Source organism: Quercus lobata, chromosome 12 (assembly GCF_001633185.2).
Source record: "Quercus lobata isolate SW786 chromosome 12, ValleyOak3.0 Primary Assembly, whole genome shotgun sequence".
Taxonomy (NCBI): domain Eukaryota; kingdom Viridiplantae; phylum Streptophyta; class Magnoliopsida; order Fagales; family Fagaceae; genus Quercus; species Quercus lobata.
The window spans coordinates 4,658,636-4,681,751 of record NC_044915.1 but is presented as its reverse complement, the minus strand read 5'-3'; the positions used below and the strand labels follow the sequence as shown (position 1 = coordinate 4,681,751).

At 32.7% G+C, this 23,116-nt stretch overlaps 1 protein-coding gene across 1 annotated transcript; it reads left to right on the top strand.

The window, feature by feature from the left end:
• Positions 1-11,824: 11,824 nt before the first annotated feature.
• On the top strand, positions 11,825-14,802 carry LOC115972448 (cytochrome P450 86B1-like). The gene is made up of 2 exons (XM_031092738.1): positions 11,825-13,096; positions 14,324-14,802. Exons 1-2 carry the CDS (start codon positions 11,855-11,857, stop codon positions 14,723-14,725), a joined length of 1,644 nt encoding a protein of 547 aa, XP_030948598.1. The 5' UTR covers positions 11,825-11,854; the 3' UTR covers positions 14,726-14,802.
• The last annotated feature ends 8,314 nt before the right edge of the window (positions 14,803-23,116 follow it).

Genomic DNA, 23,116 nt, shown 5'->3' with positions numbered 1-23,116 from the left:
GGTTGAGATGAGAGGAGGGGAACTATATAATGTAGTGGAGTCCCTCAAAGAAGGGGACGGAGAAAACTGTATTATGAACTGAAGAAATAGAATTACACTTGAGAGATCCATTCTTATGCTTTTGTTTTTTGCAATAATACTGTGCATGTACCAGACCGAATAGACTCACTGAGGTTAAGTTCTTTGACCCATCCTCTACAAATATTTATTGTGGGTTGCACTTTGGGCCAAGGCCTGATCAATAGAATTTGGGCCAGGAAAATCGTGCAACTACAGAAACTATTTTCAAAAAAGAATCGAGTTTCAAGATAAGTTTTCTAAAAAGGTTCTTATTCTTTAAGTTGTTTAAAACCAAGTGATTTCAAAGTCATATTTTTATTTTCCAAATGGTATTTAATACGTTTCTTTTAGTAAATTGGGTTTTCAAACTTACTCAAGAATTGTAAAAATATTTATATAAACTCTTCAGTTCTTATTCATTCCCTAAGAGAGTCAAGCATCCTTTGATTTATGTTTCAATTCAATATTGTGATCTTCGATATGCCTCTTTATTTGGAATAATTTGTTAATATTATGAAAATTATTTTATTTTGTATAAACTTTGCTTTTGTGATATGTGACTCAAAATAAATGTTTTTAGAATTGATCAAGTATATGTGTAAGCCCGCTCATAGGGTTGTATGTGAGAATAAGTGTTGATCCCTCGCCAGCAGGGGTTAGATGTTGGTATTTGCTCACAATATTGTATGTGAGAATATGTGATATGTGTATACTTGACACTGTGCTCTGATCAATTATATGTATGTGTTTTCGAATGATTTTAAAATGTGATTATATATGTATTAAGTGATTCATTATATGTTTTGGAATAATTATATTTGATATCATTGAGTGAATTTGTGAAAAATAAAAATACCCGTGCTTTGTTTGACTCTATTTTGTTGTGTATTGTGTATAATTGCTTACTGAATGTGTGGCTCACCCCATCAATTACAATTTTCAGATTAAAGTTTAATTGGGAAACAGAACCTTTGGATTACTTCGTAAGGTGCAAGGTAGAGCATGGGAGTTTTTAGGCGACGTCAATAATACCTGAAACCTTAAAGGATTATAGTTATTTTTATTCCACTTTAAATTTTATAGTATTTGGAGATTATTTCTATATTGTGGATTTTAGTTATTGTAAGAGATTTATCAAGAGCATTGTTTATTTGGAGTTTTGAATTATGTTTAAATTAATTATGTTTATTGAGTTGTGTAAAATTAGCAAGTTAGTCATGCATCTAAATTAATGTTTCGTGGATTTAGGTCGTGACATAACATGTATCTATCCTAAGATGGCATGTATAATATATAACATGTGATCTATATTAGGATGACATGTGAGCATATAGACGTGTAGAAATGCATGGGCATGTGAGCAATTTTTGGAAAAGAAGATTAAAAGGGTATAGCTAAACATGCAATAGCATGATATATACTGGGAAGGTAAATTGAATTCTTAAATTAAATATAGCTAACCTCACTCCAAAGTATATCATAACATTTTAGACCATGTAATATTGCAATAATTTCCCAAAGTATTTTAACTCATACAAAAGACACAAAGAAATAACAAGAAAAACAAATGTTAAATTCCTATAAAGTGCAAAAATAATGTCATTTAACAAATTTTATTTTTTTTAAAGGAAAAAACATTTCATTTAGGCACAAATGAGGTTGAAAATGCATTTTGTGACTCAAGGGCCTTTGTGCAAATTCTTGGAAATATCAGGTGTCATTTTGTATATTTATGAAAAGATTGGGGTCAAAATGCTATTTGGAAAGTCTCATGGAATTTTTTGAAATTGTGGGAAAGTTAAAATTTTTTTTTTAATAAAAAATTTAAGTGTGGGATTGTTGTATAAATCCGGATTGGGCTTGATTTTGTTTGAGTTTGAGAAAGGGGTTGTGGTTGAATTTTCGGCTGGGCTAAGTGAAAAATGTGAGACTTAATGGGCAGGTATAGACTCACAGGTTGGGCTGGAAATGAGTTGAGTGAATTTCAGATTGGGCATGAATTTTAAAATGGGTTTGGGCAAATATATTACACGGATTAGGCTTTAAGATGGGTTCAGGTTTGGTCTTGAATGTTTGATTCATCTCTCAGGTATGGTTGTGGGGCCTTTTTTTTTTTTTAAGGATTTCTTAGACCCAAGCCCAATATGGAGCAATGGGTTTGTTGAACCTTAGAGTATCCACAACAGTCGAGCTAAAAATTTAGCTTTTTAGCTCCATCAAAAGTTATTTTATCTATTTTACCTACATACATGCTGCAGCAGTGGATTTATTTTAGCTTTCAACACAGTAAAATAATATAAACATCACAATAAAATAATATATCTCCTACAATAAAATAATATATCCTACTACCAAAAAAAACATCCATAGCACCAACCACAACCGCCTCTACCGTCAGCCACACCCACAATCACACCCACAACCACCACTACCACTAGTCCATAGCAGGGAAAAAAAAAAAATCCAAAATCTCCAATCTTTTTCGACGATGAAACCTAGAGAAACCCAGGCTTGTCACAGTAGAGAGGCAGAGCAAGATAGTACATACATCGTTCAAAACGACGGAACAACGCCGTATCCATAGATACGTTCAACATCAACCTCAACGTCCATACACTTCGCAAACCTTCCTTTGATTCGCGGCCTTGTCTCTACGTAGGCTTTTCACGAAGCGTATTGGATTGTCTTCTCAAACTTTCGGTTCTTCCTCTTCTCTCTGTACCTCAAAACCTTCACTTCCCGATTCGCTGCCGAGATCTAAACCGCTCGATCAGTGAAGGCGTGGATCAGCGGCTTGGGGCTTGGGTCGGCTTGGGCCAATGACGTTGAGGCCGGCGGAGGTGTGGGTCGGAGACGTTGAGACAGAGAGGTGAGAGTGACTAAGAGAGAGAGGCACGAAGTGACTGAGAGAGAGAACGTCTTTTATTATTTTAATCATCGACAGAATATATATATATATATATTTTTTTTTTTTTGCTCTCAGCTACAATGCACATCTATCTATAGATGTGCACTGTAGCAAGTCATCTAAAAAAATAAGTATAGCTCCACTGCTGGAGCAAGTTTTTTGCGTGTGAGGAGCTAAAATATACCAATATGGCTTTTTAGCACCACTGCTGTGAGTGCTCTTAAATACCTCTATTAAAAATATCAAGATGTGCCACTTGATTTAAAAGTTATTGATATTGCATTGGACTAATTATATAATAGAGTGTAAGATAACAAAAAAATAAAAATCATATAGAACAAAAGGATCACTCAATGCACATACTAATTAATCAAAAAGAGTCTAAGATACAAACATGGATGAAATGAAGCTTGGAAAACATATTCAAACTTGGCGGTAAACATTTTAAACTTAAAGGAAGAAAATGAAAACAACCTCAAACTTTAAGAGTCAAATATGTAAATTTTATTTATTTATTTTAAAGTTCCTATAATAGAGTTTCCACCCTAACAACATATCTTAATAATTTGAATTAGATAATTTTTTTATTTTATTTAAAAAGTGCCAACAAAACGATGCCTTTCTTTCTCTCCCTCCTTTACCCCTCTCTTTAAATGGTCAAATTAGGCAAGGATATGGATGAAATAAAAATTTTAAAATCATAATTAAATTTTGTAGATCAAAATAAAGCATTTTAAACTTAAAGGACTAGAAGGAAAATAACCCCAAACTTTAAGGAACAAAAGTGTAATTTAATTTTTTTAAGTGTTAGTATTAGAGTTTATAGTTTAAAAATAAAAATCTTAATACTAAATTTTAATTGAATAATTTTCATTTAAAAAAGACATAAGCTACATCATTTTAAATAACCACACCTTTTCAAACCAAATATTTTTAAAGTAAAGTGTTTTAAAACTTAATTATTTTCGGCACAACTTTCTAAAATAATCTTATTTTATAAAAGCTGAAAATTAAGTTTTATTGTTTAACAAAGTATGATATACAACTTATAATGTTTTGATACATCAATAATTGAAGGCGGGAGAATTTAAATTCTGAATTTTTTTTATTGAAAACACAAATGTCAATTGAGCAATAAAACTCTTGACTACGGCTTATAATATTTACAGTGACCCAGGAGATAAGATTAAATTTTTAGAATATTATCATATCAAAATGTTGATTATATTATGAAGAAAAGAAAAAAAAAAAGGCGTGATTGCTGGGAGAACCTCAGGTTCTGTTCACCCTTTGATTGGATGAGATGTGAGTTTACAATCCAATATACCTATAATCCAACCTGTAGCATTGGTGGATTGTGTTCGGTTGATACGTACTTTTCACGGGCAATAACTCAGTCTAGAGTGTTTCAAATTCCAATAGTTATTGCATGTTTGTCAAACTGTCTTTTCAAATGTTACATGATCCCAATCGTAAAATCCCATCAATGAAAAATATATTCAAGTTAGCCCCCATAGAATACTATAATTTATATGATTGTGAACAACAATTCATCACACCGTCTTAGTAGTTTGACTAATATACATGCTGCAATGGTGTGCAGGGCGTTGCGGGCTACAGATTGGGGTCACTCATCCATTGGTGAAATTGTAAAAGACACAGTATCTGTAGGTTTACTTAGAACTTTTTCCTTCTCTTACATTAGGCGATAGGGTAATTGTGCAGCCCATGCTTTGGTCAAAAAAGCAATTGTTTCTTTTCCTTTATTAATCTGAATGGAGCATATTCCACCAGACGTTAGTCCATTTGTAATTTCTGATTTGCCTTTTGCTTAATAAGATCGTTCCAACTTGATTCTCAAAAAAAAAAAAAAAAAAAAAAAAGTTACACACAAAATAATAATTCCTATTGACAATTTTAGCAAAAGGAACTTGCAATAATTGATTAATTTATACTAGTTTTCTTACATTTCGGACAAAGTAGATATAATAATATAACAATTACAAGTTAGAATATCATGATACATATCTAATACAAGTACACAACCCCATGAATTTGGTGTAAACAGCTTTTATATAGTTGGTTCCTTAATTAAGTTGCACTTGGCTAACTTCATAGTGTCGTTACTCGTTAGTATTAATCTTTTTTTCTTTTCTTTTTTTTGGAGGAAAAAAATGCATTATCAGGATTACCTCTGAAAAATTAAAATGTATTAGAAATTGCGTTGCATACAAATAACTAGTGGTTTGCTTGTGGGATGCGTAGATAAATTAATACCCTTAGAAACCCCTTCAAACCACTCATCCCCCTTAAAATAATCCAAACAAGATTTATTAAACCAAACCTCTCTTATTTTCTCAATTCTTCTCTCTTGCTCCTCCATCCAAATAACTTGTTCATTATATTACGCTGTTGTAGTTGTTAAGGTATCAGGTTAGGGGAATCACATGTTCACATATCTTCATCCTCCATAAAATTAGTTTATTTTTTATAATCTCCATCAAATTATTTAGGCTTCACAATTTTATAATATATATATATATATATATGTATATATTCATATCATTATCTCATATTTAATATTAGGCTAAAATACAAATTACATTATCTAAGTTTAATTGAAATTCATTTCATGCCTTCTAACCTTACATTTGTTCAATTAAGTTTTATAATTTTTAAATTTATTCAATTTAGTTATTCTTCCAATTGCGTTAAAAAAAAAATTCACCTGAAAAAAAATCTATAAAATTAATAAAAATATTATATATATATTTTATGTATGATTTTTTTTTTTTTTTTCAAAAAATCTTTTTTCATTAGTTAATTAATTACATACTCAAAGAAAAAATTATACCGGAATTGAACAAAAGGTTTGAACTAAATAAATTTAAAATTTAGAGGACTCAATTAAATGAAAGTATAATTAGAGACCTAAAATAAATTTTAGTCAAACATAGAAGACGCATTTTAAATTTTCGCATTATTATTATTAATATTTCAGATTTAAAAAGAAAATAAGGAAAGAAATCATACTCTATTTGGGATTATATGCATCCCATGAACAAAAGAGAACTTTTGTGTAAAAAGCTATCACTTAAAAGTTAAAACTCATGTTCAAAAAACCATCACTTGAAAAACATATGCGTATAATTTAAGAATATCAATGAGATTACTGTGTGGTGGTATTGGTTTGCGATTTTTGGATTCTTTACCTCAAAATCAAATTGGGAAGGTGCACTAGGCTATTGCGTCTAAGTCCTTTTAAACATAGCTTGAAAGCTTGAATTTGTGCATATAATTAGTGATAGAACCTCAAAAGTGGTCCAAATCCAAACATTCCAATTCCTTGTTATCTCTCTCTCCTGAAGAGGGGGGGAAATCCCTGTTCCTTATAAGGTAGATAGAACCTCGATTAAAAGTGGTCCAAATTTTATTTTCAATGGCTGTAACATAATTTAACAAGATCACTAAAACGCAAAACTCATATAGCACATGAATCTAGCTTGCAGGTTTAAAACGTGTTGACACAATTATCAAATGAAATTCGTTGCTGCCTCTGTCATTTATCGCTACCATGTTCAGGTGGTGGAAAATCATCCCGTGGTACCAAAGCTAGCATTAACTATGTACATGAAGTATGGATTGAAGGTGAATCTTTATAGGCGGGACGAGTCTGAGATTCAAAAGTACCTCAACACTAATTAATAAAGGTTTCTTCTTCTGTTGGTATTGTACTATACTATATAAACGAAAATGAATGAATAATTTTAGGTTGAGAGAGAGGGTTGCACTTGTACGGTTTTTATTTTATTTTTAAAGGAAAATTGCACTTGTATGGTTGCATACTCCTTAAGAAGCCGCATTTGAATAAAGGAGTTAACATTGATTGTTAATTGGGTATTGTTAATGGTAAGTCCCCCCTTTTTTTTTTGTTTTATTCTGAACCAAATTTCCTTGTATTTTTTCTCAATTCTTTTTGTAAAGTTATAATTTACAACTATATTTTATGTTGGCTTTATTCCACGATAAAAAGTATTGTAATTGCATTAAATTATTTCCTTATATTTTGTGGGATTTTATTGTATTGTGTTCAGTATTAAGTTGGTGAAGAATCGAGCATGAAATGAAGAATCAGTACAATTTTACGACTAACTCGGAAGAAGCTTGCGAGTAAAGGTTCTTGCAAAAAGGTTTCTGAAGAGTCATGCTAGGCTTTCAGTTCATGAGTGTCTCGCGAGAATGACCAACCCGTGAGGTACTCACGAAATCTTTTACCTGGAGGATTTTTAGAGTGACTTTTTTACCCTTCACCCATACTATATATACCCTCACTACCCACAAAAGTATGAGAGGCTATTCAGAGAGAAAAAAACCTAGATAGGTTTTTTACAACACAATACACCCATCTTTTAGAGAGAGAGCTACTCATCCTTAGTGAGAAATCATTGTAGCCTCTTCTCTTTCCCTCTCCCATTGTCATACATTGAGAGGAGATTTGTACCCAAACACAATCTACACTTTTTTAGAGTGTAGAAAGTGTTTTGGAACTTGGGAAACTTTGGGGATTTGCCAAAAGAAGTCGGTGAGGCTTTACGGATGCAATCGGGCGTATTGCAGGATCTGGAAAGTTAGAAAAGACATGACTCTGAGAAGTCCGTTAGTAGCAGGAACTTGGAGAGCTCAAGTACATTTGGTATACTAGGCTTGGAGGGTCTTTTGTTATTTGTGTACTCCAACTTTATTCTCTAGTGGATCGATTTCGACTTGGCAGGTTGCAGAGAGATTTTTTGTCAAATTCTTCGGTTTCCTCTTCAATAACACGTTTTAGTGTTATCTTGTGTTTGCATCTCTCTTCCTTACTATTAAGCTTTCCTTTTATTATTGATAATGGATAAATATGGCTATTTGAAATCCTAAATTGCTATTTGACAACCGTTGACGACCCAAACAATCAACCTCGCCACCTCTGCAATCTATGTGCCATCGTGAGCTATCATAGCCCTAGGTCCCATCATTGCCCTCTCATAGTCACAAACCTCCCAACCACCGCTAACACTAGGTGATCTCATCACTGTAAAGCCTTTAACTTCATACGCCGCCGAAGCTAACTTGAAGGAATCAGCTATGTGGGATTCCTTTAAGGTAGCAATAGAGAGAATTAAAATGTAGCTATGTGGGATTGCTATAAAAGTAAAACTTAGTTGAAATAGTACAGTGAAACACATGAATAAAATCAAAAAGTGCAGTTGGACCCATGAATAATAACAAAAATAAGCTGAATAGTAAAATAAGTTGGCAAAAATAATTTTTACCAAAGATACACTTTATCGGTGCAACTTTCTAAAATAATCTTATTTTATAAAAACTGAAAATTAAGTTTTATTGTTTAATAGAGTATGGTATACAACTTATAATGTTTTTGATACATCGATAATTAAAAGTGAGAGGATTTAAACTCTGGATTTTACTATTGAAAACACCAACAAATGTTAGTTGAACAATAAAACTCTTGACTATAACTTATAATATTTACAGCAACCCAAGGATAAGATTAAATTTTTAGAATATTATCATATCAAAATGTTGATTATATTGTAAAGAAGAAGAAAAAAGTGTTATTGCTGGGAGAACCCCAGGTCCTGTTCAGTCTAGATTAGATGAGATATTGTTAGAACATATGTGAATCATATTAGGAACATATGTCAATATAGAATTGGCTAATCCTTTGACAAAATGCACTTTACTTGTAATTGGGTAGATCTAGGATGTGTTTAATGTTTCAAGGAACAAAGTTTCAAGTTCAAGTGTTAAAACCATGCAAGTTTATCCAAGAATCAAGTGAAGAAGTACTAAATTTTAAAGCTAACTCAATAGATAGTATCTATCGAGGTTTAAATGGCTATTTAAGCCTGATGCTCGACAGCTGTTCAATAGATAAGGTATCTATTGAGATTTAAGAAAATCAGTTTTTCAAATCTGATTTTACTCCAATCCATGTATAGATGTTTGAGTTTTCTTTTCTCATAACCCTAAACATATATAAGGATTGTTTTAAGGGCCGTCATAGTTGATGCACCTCAATGCAAAAGTTTTTGACAAACATATTGTGAACTAGAGACATATGCCCTAGTTCATCTTTCTCTTGAAGAAACTGTTGTGTTTGTACATCGTAGGGTTTTGTAACCAAGGAGCTTTGTGATCTTCACTGTGTTGATGAATTGAAGAACTTTGCATCCAATATCCTTTTCAAGTTGGTGTATAAGCTGCGTATTGGAATTTGCACATCGAATTGGTTAGTCACGTACTAGGAGCTATGCATTGAGAGATTGTCACTATAAAACAAGTCCAATTGAGTATTGGAGTAAGGGTTCAACTGTAAGTTGATATAAGGTACTGTGATTCCTTTACTTGTAACTGCTTGTTGTGGTAACATTGGATTATCGAGAGTGGTGACCTTAAAATCACCTAGCCTGGTGGGGTTTTTGCCGTGTAAGTTTTCCCCATTCGTAAATAAATTACCGTGTCAATTTATTTTCCGCTGCATATTAACTTAGTTGATGATTTGTTTATGCTATCACTCTTATTGCATGCTAATTGAATTAATTAATTAACTTAGCTAATTAATTGATTAATTCATCATAAGGGTTCAATACATTTTTGGCTTATCATATATGAGTTTACAATCCAGTATACTTATAATCCAACCTGCAGTATTGATGGATTGTGTTCTGTTGATCCGTACTTTTCACCGCCAATAACTCAGTCCACCACCAGTTTGGATTCTAATAAGGATGGGTTTGACTTTGGATGTAGCATTCCGTCAGCTATAGGTAGTATAGCATGTTTGTCAAACTGTCTTTTTTCAAATGTTACATGATCCCAATCCTAAATCCCATCAATCAGAAATATATTCAATAAGTTTTTTGATAAGCAATATATTCAATAAGTCAGCCCCTATTGAATACTTAATTTATATGATTTTGAACAACAATTCATCACACCGTCTAAGTAGCCTGACTATTAGTATGTTGCAATTTACACAAACGAAATAAATAATTCCTATTGACAATTTTAGAAAAAGGAACTTGCAATAATTGATTAATTTCTACTAGTTTTCTTATACTTCAAATAAAGTAGATACAATAATAAAACAAATAGAAGTTAGAATGTCATGATACATATCTAACACAACCCCATGAATTTGGTGTAAACAGCTTTTATATAGTTGGTTCCTTAAGTTGCACTTGGTTAACTTCATAGTGTCGTTAGTATTCATCTTTTATTTATTTTTTGTTTTTGAGAGGGGGAAAAAAAGCATTACCAGGATTACCTCTAATAAATTAAAATGTATTTGAAATTGCGTTACATACGAATAACTAGTGGTATACTTGTGGAATGCATAAATAAATTCATAATCATATAAAATAAAATAAAAAGGATTTGGAGAGGTACGTAAAATTAATATTTGCGGTATTCTTCTCTCTTGCTCCTTCGTCCAAATAACTCGTTCATTATATTACACTGTTGTGATTGTTAAGGTATTAGTTTAGGGGAATCACATATTCACATATCTTCATCCTCCGTAAAATTTGTTTATTTTTTACAATCTCCATAAAATTATTTAGGCTTCACAATTTTATAATGTATATTCATCTCATATTTAATATAAGGTTAAAATGCAAATTGTACTCTTTAAGTTTGATTAAAATTAATTTCAACCCTCTAACCTTATTTTCATTCAATTGAGTTCTCTAAATTTTAATTTTATTCAATTCAGACATTCTTTCTAATTCGTTAAAAAAAAAAATCCATTAAAAAAATATTTTTCTCACACGAAAAAAAATCTATAAAATTAATAAAAATATTTTATAGATTTTTTATTTATGATTTTTTTTTCAAAAAATATTTTTTCATTAGTTAATTACATACTTAACAACAAATATTTAACGAAATTGGACAAAAGGTTTGAATTAAATAAATTAGAAATTTAGAGGACTTAATTAAATGAAAGTATAGTTAGAGGCTTAAAATGAATTTTAGTCAAACTTATATAGATGATACAATTTGCATTTTTCATTATTATTATTATTTCAGATTTAAAAAGGAAATTAGGAAAGAAATCATACTTTTACTTGAGATTATATGCGTCCCTTGAACAAAGAGAACTTATGTGTAAAAAGCTATCACTTAAAAGTTAAAACTCATGTTCAAAAAGCCATCACTTGAAAAACATATGCATATAATTTAAGAATATTATCAATGAGATTACTGTGTGGGGTATTGGTTTTTGATTTTTGGATTCTTTACCTCAAAACCAAACTGGGAAGGTGCACTCAGCAATTGCGTCTAACTCCTTTTAGACACAGTTTGAAAGCTTGAATTTGTGTATATAATTGGTAATAGAACCTGTAAAGTGGTCCAAATCCAAACATTTTAATGAATCTAACTTGCAGGTGCCGAATGTGTTGACACAAGTTTGTGATGTAATTAATTTGTTTCCTCTTTCAGCAATAGTTCGTAACTTGGTAGTTGGTATAATACCAAAAAAAGTGCTAGATTAGGAACCTTTTACGCAAACCCGAATCATTTATTACTTGATCTTCTGAATGCAACTTAGAAACCACAAAGTTGGAAGTACACCAACCAATTTATAACGAAAATGACAATTACAATTATTAAACGAATTTGAGTTGATACTTGTAATAAAGTTTATTGGAATTCTTAAGCAATAGCACAAATTTCCGTGCTTCCACGCTTGGTTATAACTTATAACATGCATGTCAAGAAACGCAAGGATCATCACCCCTATATATAGAACACGTGATCATCAATCCTCTCAAACTCACCAAGCCCATGCAATCTCACATTTCCAATCATCATAACACCATGATCAACCCTAGCAATCTCTCCTCCTCCTCTGATGAACTTGCCACCGTAAACTTCGTTTCCCGCCAGCTCTTTTCCTTACAACATATCCCAATTATAGAGCTTTTCATTGCTCTTTTTGTTTTCATAGCCATTCATTCCCTAAGGCAAAAGAAGCATCATGGACTACCAATTTGGCCACTCCTAGGAATGTTACCTTCCTTGGTGGGTGGCCTTCGAGGCAATATGTATGAATGGATGAGTGACATCCTTAACAATCAAAATGGAACATTTAGATTCAAAGGCCCTTCATTTAGTAGTCTCAACAGCGTTATCACCTCGGACCCTCGTAATCTCGAGCATCTTCTCAAGACCAAGTTCCCCAATTTTCCAAAAGGGCCATTCTTTCGAGACACTGTTCATGATCTTCTTGGTAACGGGATATTCAACGCCGACGATGAGACTTGGCAACGACAAAGGAAGACAGCAAGCATTGAATTCCACTCAGCTAAGTTCCGGCAATTGACAACCGACTCATTGCTTGAACTTGTTCACTCCAGGCTCCTTCCTATATTAGAGAATTCAATCAAACAGTCCCTTCCCATTGATATCCAAGACATTTTATTACGGCTAACTTTCGATAATGTATGCATGATAGCATTTGGGGTTCATCCTGGTTGTTTAAGCCCCAGTTTGCCTGAAATACCATTTGCTAAAGCCTTTGAGGACGCAACCGAAGCCACGATGCTACGTTTTGTGACACCGACGTGTATATGGAAGACCATGAGATATTTCAACTTGGGGATGGAGAAGAAGCTTAAACACTCAATAATTGGAGTGGATGAGTTTGCTGAGGATGTGATTCGGACAAGAAAGGCGGAACTCTCTTTGCAATGTGACAATAATATGTCGAAGCAAAGGTCGGACCTCTTGACGGTGTTTATGGGGCTGAAAGATGAGGCTGGACAGCCCTTTTCGGACAAGTTCTTGAGGGATATTTGCGTGAACTTTATACTTGCCGGGAGAGACACTTCTTCGGTGGCATTGAGCTGGTTTTTCTGGCTGCTTCATCACAATCCAAGGGTAGAGGAAAGAATTCTTGAAGAGATATGTGGGATAGTGAGTAAAAGAGAGGAGGTTAAAAAGGGAGAGTACCAAAGTGTGATATTTAGGCCAGAGGAGATAAAGAAGATGGATTATTTACATGCTGCTGTGTCGGATGCTCTAAGGTTGTATCCTTCAGTGCCGGTGGATCACAAGGAGGTAATTACTTTTAAAAAAAAAAAAAAAACTAAATTAAATCTTCTCATTAAATCATTTTTTTTTTAAATCTTTATAATTGGACAGTTACAACCAAAACGATGAATTTGAATCTTGAATGTTATGGATATACTAGGGAACTATCTAATTAAACTACAAGGCTCTTAAAATTCATTTTTATTTTATTTTTACCTTTTGAATAGCATCATTTTAACTTTTCAAATCCGAACAAGCCATATATATTAAAAAACATGCTTTTTATTTGAAATGAATTTATTTTATAATTTAAATTAAATATTAAAAATTGAACTATATATAAAATGTGATGTCATTTAAATTTATTGAATTATGTGGTAATTTATATGCTTTTAGAACCAAGAAATAAAATCATCCACAAAATTAAAAATTTTATCGATTAAATTCAAGTAAGGACCCTTTTTATTTGCTTTAAAAGGAAATGTATTTTATAAAAATAATTTTTTCTTGAATATAAAAGTGTACATAATAATTTTTTAAATAATACCTTTTCTTCAATTATAAAATTATTTTATAACACAATAATTCATCCCAAAACTTGCGGTAAGTATCAATCCCCAAAAGGGCCAAAACCCAAGGTCAGGGCCATCACGATGAACACATCCTACTTACTACTTCTTGCGTGAGAATTCACGACTATCATGTGGGTGTATTAGTATCATCTCAATTTCTCAATATTTAGGGTAAGTTTGTATATCGCTTATTTTACTGAAAACAATAAAAAAAATAAAAAAATAAAACTTACAGTTCACTTTGTGATTACTGTCCATATGCCTTGGTGCACTATTCATGGGCATGAACAGTGCACCAAGCGATGCTTAAAAAAAAAAAAAAAAGCCAGATGCAGGGAGTATCTAAACACATACTTGAAGTTAATCAAAATTGTAGTTTAAATTAAATATTATAGATCTATAATGTATCCAATGTTATGTAATTTAAAATGATCTTTTTTCATTTTAGTCGGCTATTTCATCAAAAGATCATTAACTTGACGCCATACTTTTAGTTTATGGTCCATATTTAATAAAACAAATTACGGTCAAAAGTGATATTAGTGGAGAACCCATATAGAAGTTTCTCTAATTGGTTCCTTAGTTGATTTAAAAAATGTCAGTACAAACAAATGAATTGAAATATATAGCATTCTAGCTTTATTTTATTTTTAAATTCTAACTAATATATTTCATCATATAGGTTGTTGAAGATGATATATTTCCAGATGGGACAGTATTGAAAAAGGGAACAAAAGTAATCTATGTAATATATGCAATGGGTAGAACGGAAGGCATATGGGGAAAGGATTGTAGGGAGTTTAAGCCGGAGAGATGGCTAAGAGATGGGAAGTTCATGAATGAATCAGCCTACAATTTTACAGCCTTCAATGGCGGCCCTCGTCTTTGCTTAGGAAAAGATTTTGCCTACTATCAAATGAAATTCGTTGCTGCCTCTGTCATTTATCGCTACCATGTTAAGGTGGTGGAAAATCATCCTGTGGTACCAAAGCTAGCATTAACTATGTACATGAAGCATGGATTGAAGGTGAATCTTTATAGGCGGGACGAGTCTGAGATTCAAAAGTACCTCAACACTAATTAATAAAGGTTTCAGCTTCTATGTGTTGGTATTGTACTATACTATATAAACGAAAATGATTGAATAATTTTAGGCTGAGAGAGAGGGTTGCACTTGTGTGGTTGTATACTCCTTAAGAAGCCGCATTTGAATAAAGGAGTTAACATTGACTGTTAATTGGATATTCTTAATGATAAGTACCCTTTTTTTTAGCTTTATTCTGTACCAAATTTTCTTATATTTTTCTCAATTATAAGATGGACACTTGTGAGATTCAAGCTAGCCATGAGATGGACACATGGCAGAAAAAGGAGAGAGCTCTTTTAGTGCAAGTTGTGACCTAGCTACTAGAGATCAAGTCACACACACGACTTGCTTAAAAGAACAAATTCCAGCTATTTAATCTTATCATCTTGGCCAACTCATTTTGAAAAATCCCAACCCATTCCGATTTGTAACAATTCGGCTAGGGGCAAGTACTCTCTTTTTTGTCCATTCTTCTCCGCGCACCTATGATCCTAAGAGTATTGGGTTATGTAGAACCCATAAAAATGCAAACTAGATAATTTTGTTCACACAAAAAGCACAAAAAACCCCTAAATCCGGTTATGCATTTTGCAAAAGCATTATATTAAATATTATAGTAATATGTAAATATTGATCATGATTGTGGCATTGTGTAAACTTATTTGTGTATATATTTTCCTCTCTCTCTCCTCTCTCCTTTCACATTCTCCTTCTCTCAAAAACTCTACCACTCAAACTCCTTTTATCCTTCCTCTCTTCATTCATCGAATCAACTTCATCTCCTCCTCTTCATTGTCAATGACAAGGAATTATGAGCATATCTAGAGGCTTTATCGGCTTTAGTTATCAAAGTTGAAGTAACAACGCTTTAGTGGTGGTGTTTTCTCATATTGGTGGCAATGCTGCAATTTCAATGGCAGCAATGAGCGACAATGAGTTTGGACTTCTGTTTTCTTGTTCTCTCTCTCATCATCATGCGATTGGGTTTGTAGCAGTCTAAGATCGATATTGGTTGCAGTTGGGTTTGCAATTTGGGTTTTGTGATGGGTTAACCAGGTTTTGTAACGAGTTGTAGTGGTGGTTGGGTAGTATTGGGCTGATTTTTGTGTGAGAAGAGGAAAAACTATGTTTGCAAGAAAAAATTAGATTATTTTAATATGAAATATTCCAAAATAAAGAACATGACGTAGAATGTGTTGTAAAACGGGTTATATAGTTAATAGCCTTTTCGTTATCTAAAATGCTTTTCTTTTTTCTTTTTAATTTTTTGACCAGGAGAAAAAGCTATACTTAATGGAATAAATAGAAAAACAATTGAAACAAAAGAAGATAAAAATACTTTATAGTAAGAGTTATGACATCGTAGTTAAGAATTAAAAAATATTGCAAGTATTTTTGAAAGGGAATCCCAATTTAAAAAGAAAAATCTTGCAAAGGGAAAAAAGGGCTAGACCTAATTAAGCTACCTTCAAAAGGCTTCATGACTTCCCAAGGAAGTGGGAGAGTTGTCGAATTGCCATTTTTTTTTCTTAAACACAACATTTTAAAACATTTATACTAAATGTTCGAATTCATATGAAATTGGCATTTCGCATCATAAGTTTCAACACATCACATCCGTAGGGTTTAATAAACAAATTAAACAGCGAGAGACATCAGGAAAGAAGACAAATGGCACTGAAAAAACGTTAAAATAACGAAAACTAGCATCTTATTACAGTGCCATGTAATAATAAAGAAACATTATATTTTACGCTCTTTTGTATAACTTGAGTTGATAACTGATAAATTGTGATGGATGATTCTTGAATTTGACAGATTATGAATGGTTGGAAACATAAACCTATCATCAAATGCATCAATCACAATTTATTATCCATATAAATTGTGAAAAGGTTTATATATTGTGTACATTGAATTATACTCAAGCATACAAATATCTATTTTTCCCCATATATATTACATAACATTTTAATTCTTTTGTGGGCTGTCTCACACTGATAGGGAAGAAGTTAGAGGTTGACTTTAAAAACGTATATGCTACATTAATTGGGAGTTCTTTTTTTTTGAGAAACACATTAATTGGGAGTTGATTACTCCTTTTGAGATGAGTTTATATAAGGCTTTCATCCATAAAATAAATAAATAGTTAAAATGTTCAAACTTAACACTAAAACTTATTGATAATATATTTATTATTTAAAAAAAAAAATTATCTTAAGGTGTATAACAGAAACCTAATAATAATTTATTTATAATATTTTAAACCAAAACTAAAAATTATGTTTTGGATAGGAAAAAAAAATCTAAATAGTAATTTGAACTTACTGTACTTTGCTAATAGAGTTTCACTTAGAACAAAAGTAACTGAATAATTTTACTGTAATTATAATGGACCGAGCAATCTTTTGTTATTCATGATAAAATGTCCTAAATAGCTATTATCAGGAATGAGTACTATAGGTTGAAATTCTTTAAAAAAAATAGTCTTAAATATGTATGTAGCCATATGCCATTTTAAAGAAAGAAAGAAAGAAAAATTTTAAAAAATGATACTGTATTTGTTACTATATTTTTATATATAGTTACATTTTTTTATGAAATAATGATATAATACTATCTTTTTATATGTCAATGATACAGTACTAACTACTACCTAAAAATTGATTCTAACAAAAGAAAATACCTAAAAATTATACATGTCAATGATAAGATATTAGTAAAATAGAAAAAGTTAATGGATGCCCTAAGGACATTGGTTTAAAAAATATTTTTAAAAACATTTTATAGGAAAAGAAAAAAATAATTGATTTTTTATGGTTTTTTATATTCCCATGAATGTAATGTTAAAACTTTTTTTAAATAGTTTATTAACGATTGGCATAAGAACACTCGTTAACACTAGGTCACCTATAGGGATTTATTATCAAATGACCAAAATGCCCCCATAAACACAAAAATATGTCCAAAACACCCCGATACCTAGAAAAAGATCGATATACCCCCGAAACCTAGTAAATGACTGAAATACCCCCCAAAACATCAAAAATGACCCAAGCACCCCCCAAGACATTGAAAATGACTGAAGTACCCTTTGTGCTTGAAACAGACCAAAATGCCCTCGATTACTTGAATAAGACCAAAATACCCCTATAAGTCTGGTAAATGACCAAAATGCCCCCAGAAAGACAAAAAAAATGTTCAAAACACATCCGACACCCAGAAAAAGATTGATACACCCCCAAAACATAAAAAATGACCGAACTACCCCCAAAACATCGAAATGACTGAAATATCTCCTAAAAGATAGAAAATGACAAAAGTACCCCCCATGCTTGAAAAATGTGGAAAACCCCTCGATTACTTGAATAATACCAAAATAGCCCTATAAATCGAGAAAATGACCACAATGCCCTTGTAACCACAAAAAATGTTCAAAATACACCCGATACCGAAAAAAAGACCAATGCACCGTAGAAAAAAAAAAAAAATCCGAATTACCTCTAAAACCTAAATAATGACTGAAACACTCTTGAAACTTTAAAAAAAAATGACCAACCTCCCCCCCCACCCCCACCCCAAAAAAGCACATAAAATTACCAAAATACCCCCCGAAACATGGAAACCGACCGTAAATATCCCCCTATGTTTGAAAGAGATCAAAATACCCCTTGATGACCAAAATAAGACCAATATACCCCTATAAATTAAAAAATGAGCACAATGCCCCCGGAATTGTTGGAGCTATTTGAAATACACTCGGAACCTAAAAAATAACCAATACACCCCTAAAGTGTAAAAAATGATCAAAGAAATTGTGAAGGCAGCATTATAATGATAGAAAAATTAGAGAAACGTTATAGCATGACCGAAATACCCCCCAAAACATAAGAAATGATCTCATACCCTTTAAACATTTTAATAATTTTTTAAGTTCCAAGGGCATTTATGTCATTTTTTAGGTTTGGATGTATGTGTGTAAAATTTTGTAATGCATAGGGGGTATTTGGTCATTTTTTGCGTTTATGGGGGTATTTGGGTCATTTTTTAGTCTTAGAGCAACCACATCAACTCATCTATAATCTTCTAAAATAGAAAAAAAGTACCAATTTTACACATTCTAACTCAAAAAACACCCACATCAGTCTTTGTAAAGATGTGCAAATATACACCATGGCTATGTAAATGAACAGTAACCGTGCATATATGCATGGTTACTGTTCACCGTGTAAATGATTTTTTAATTCTTTTTTTTTCTCTCTCCTCTATCAAACTACAACAAACTAGCGCAGTAGAATAAGAAGGAAGAAGAAAATAACCACCTAACCACCAAACCCAGCGCCACCACCAAACACCGCAACCTAGCATAGAAAAATATCCCAAAATCAACAGAAAATTAACCCAAAATCAACGAAAAAACAATTAGAAAATCCAACTCAAAATTAAGACAAACCCACTGGAAAACCCAACTCAAAATCAATCAAAACTCACCGGGAAACCCAACCCAAAAACAATCCAAACCCACCAGAAAACCTAGCCCAAACCATACTCAACTGAAAACTCATGTGAAATGCCCAACAGAGCCGGATCTGCTGCCACTGTTGCCGCCCGATTTGTTGTCGTTAGGTCTTCCATTACTGCCGTCGGATCTTCCATTGCTGTCGTCAGCTGGGGGTGGGAGGCGAAAGGTCGGTGGTGGAGGAGAGAGGGAGGGCGAAAGCGAAAGGGAGGCCGAATCGGCTGATGGCTGAGGCGGCAGCGACGATGAGTTGGATCGGCGAGCTGGGAGTGAGTGAAGGAAAGAGAGAAACAGGTGAGTGAGCTGAAAAAGGAAAATAGATTATGAGAGAAAGAGAGAATGGGTGAGGGAAAGAGAGAAACGAGTATTAATAAATAAATAAATAATATTATTTAATTAAAATAGATTTGTAAAATAGATTAACTGATGTGGGTGTTTTGGAAATGTGGTAGTGTACAATAGAAAAAGTAAGTTTTTAGTGTAAAATATACTGAAATTTTTAGACGAACTGATGTGGTTGCTCTTAGAGTGTATTTTTGGTCATTTTTAGGGTTTGGGTTACTTTGGTCCTTCTCAAAGTTTCCAGGGTATTTTGGTGACCTTTTGGCTTAGGGTGTATGGTGGACATTTTTAATGCCTATGGGGTATTTGGTTCATTTGCAGCTGTTGGGGGTATTTTGGCGTCTTATCCGTTTTTTGAGTTTGTGGGGTAGGTTGGAATTCTTTTAGTCTTAGGGGTATTTTAGTTGTTTTTAAATGAATATTAAATTATATTTCTTCAAATTTTGGTTTTTTCTTATGATTCAAGGGTATTGTGATCTTTTTTAAGGCTTCAATGGTATTTAAGTTATTTTTCTTACTTCGGAGGTATTTCAGACATTTTTTGGATGGTAAGGGTGTCTTAGCCATTTTTTGAGTTTGTGGGGTAAGTTGGCCTTCTTTTAGTCTTAGGGGTATTTCAGTCATTTTCAAATGAATATTAAATTATATTTCTTCCAATCTTGGTTTTTTCTTATGATTCAAGGGTATTGTGGTCTTTTTTATGCTTCAATCGTATTTAAGTTATTTTTCTTACTTCGGAGGTATTTCAAACATTTTTTGGGTGGTAGGGGTGTCTCAGCCATTTTTTGAGTTTGTGGGGTATGTTGGCTTTCTTTTAGTCTTAGGGGTATTTCAGTCATTTTAATGAACATTAAATTATATTTCCTCCAATTTTGTTTTTTTCTTATGATTCAAGGGTATTGTGGTCTTTTTATAGGCTTCAATGGTATTTCAATTATTTTTCTAACTTTGGGAGTATTTCAGTCATTTTTTGGGTGTTAGGGGTGTCTCAGTCATTTTTTGAGTTTGTGGGGTAGGCTGGCCTTCTTTTAGTCTTAGGGGTATTTCAATCGTTTTCATTGAATAATAAATTATATTTCCTCTAGTTTTGGTGTTTTCTTAGGATTCAAGGGTATTGTGTTTTTTTTTTAGGCTTCAAAGGTATTTCAGTTATTTTTCTTGCTTCAGGGGTGTTTCAGCCATTTTTTGGGTGGTAGGGGTGTTTTGGTCATTTTCTACGTTTATGGAGGTAAGTTGGCCTTCTTTTAGTTTTAGGGGTATTTTAGTCATTTCAAAGTAATATTAAATTATATTTTAATATTTTTGGTCCTCGAGTCTCATCTTACATTTTTTTTTAGTTATTACATTATATTTTACTAATTTGTAGTGAGGAATTATATTTTATTAATTTGAAGTATTAAATTAAAATATATTAAATTAGTTTGAAGTATTAAATTTTGTTAAATTGAATTATTAAAAAATATTTTTATTAATTAATATATTTTATTTTATTAATTTGTGGTGTTAAATTATATTTTATTAATTTGAAGTATTATATTAAATCTTATTAATTATTAAATTATACTCAATTAATTTGTAGTATTAAAATATATTTACATAATTGGAAGTATTAATTATATTATTATTAATTAGTAAATTATATTTTATTGACAACTGTAGTACTAAATTTTATTTTAGTAATTTGAAGTATTAAATTATATATTTTTTAATTTGTAGGATTAAATTATATATTTTTAATTATTAAATTATATTTTATTAATTTGAAGTATTAAATATTATTTTATTGGGATAATTACACATAACCCACCTGTGGTTAGGGCGAAAATCACTTTGCCTACCCGTGGTTTGAAAAGTATCACTTAACCCACCTGTGGTATGTTTCCGTCAATCTCCATAACCCACCTCAAGCCCAGCCGTTACAAAAACACCTCTTAACACCAAAACACAACATAACGCGAATCAAAACACCCAAAACTCAGAAACTTTTCAAGAGAAAGACTTGTGGTGAGATCAACGTGTTCTTCGTGATTTTTAGATCTCTTTTTCAACCTGTCCCGGCCCGGTGGTTTCATGTCGTCACGGTGGCTCAAACTTTATGTCTCTCTCCCCCCAAAACAAAAAATGCAAGAGAAACAAAATCAAAAAGTGGTATTTATTTCTCTCTCCATTCACACAAATTTTAAACATGAAGAACATGAAGAACATACCCAAAAAAAATTAAAAGCCTAACCCCATTGCCTCCCTCAACCTAAGAGCCGCACTCCTATCCTATACCAGTGAAAAAAAAAAACCTCAAAACCCACAGCATAGTCACACAAACTTTCCCACAACTCCTGTTTTTCTTCAGTTTTCATAGAAACAAATGGTTCCAAACCTAGCATCACTCACCCGCAAATTCCTACTCTCTTTCAGTTTCATGGGGTTTTCTCACAGACCCATTTCACATTCCACCTGAATTCCCACAAACCCAGTTCGGATTAGTGGGTTTCGTACTTGTTCTTCGTGCCACTCTTACTCTCACCCGTTGAGTTCTAGCCATGGAGCTGAGTTTAAGAATTTGGGCTGTTCTGAAATGCGATTTGGGCAACTGGGTTTTGATCATTTTCTAGTTTCTACAGTTTCGAATGGTGGGTCGGGTGGCTATGGAGGTTCTGGTGGGAGAGGTGAAGGTAGTGGTGGTGGTGATGGTGGTGCTGGCAGCAGTTTATGTTGTTAATGGTTTCCAAATGTAGTTTATGTTATGCTTTTTGGTTTCCAATCTTTTTTTTTTTTTTTTTTTTTTTTTTTTTTAAATTCGAGGAGTTAGCCAAAGGGTTGAGGGAGGCAATGGGGAAAACTTCTATCTTTCTTTTCTCTCTATTGTGAACCCATAACCACTGGCCACCGTGATTTCTGCCAAAAAAATAAAGCACACCCAAATGCAAAAACCAACAAAACCCACAAATGGTGACACAAAACCACCAAATGGAGAGCCACAACTCATTAATGGCGAGAAAATTTGTAACCACTTATGGAGAGCCAAAACCACCGTGATGAGATGAAACCATCGGGCCAGGACAGGCTGAAAAAGAGATATAAAATCCACGAAGAACACGTTGATCTCACCACAAGTCTCTCTTTTGAAAAGTTTCTGAGTTTTGGGTATTTTGATTCGCGTTATGTTGTGTTTTGGTGTTAAGAGGTGTTTTTGTAACGGCTGGGCATGAGGTGGGTTACGGAGATTGACGGAAACATACCACAGGTGGGTTAAGTGATACTTTTCAAACCACGGGTAGGCAAAGTGATTTTCGCCCTAACCACAGGTGGGTTATGTGTAATTATCCCTATTTTATTAAAAAAATCCTTAAAGAGTTATTACGGCGGGCTGATTTTCGCCGCAACAAGTTATATTCCCGTCATAATAAACCTAAGCCTACTCTTTCTTTATTGCAGCAGCTTTAAATCCGCTATAATAGGTCAAAATGTTGTCACAATAAAAATATGCTGAATTCCCTCTAAAACTCTTCGGTTCCCACCAAAACACTTCG

What these genes read in the sequence shown, in the direction of transcription:
- LOC115972448 (XM_031092738.1), top strand. Translation starts at nt 11,855, where the DNA reads ATGATCAACCCTAGCAATCTCTCCTCCTCCTCTGATGAACTTGCCACC. An exon ending in TGCCGGTGGATCACAAGGAG is followed by an intron (nt 13,097 to 14,323) that starts GTAATTACTTTT and finishes TTCATCATATAG; the next exon opens with GTTGTTGAAGATGATATATT.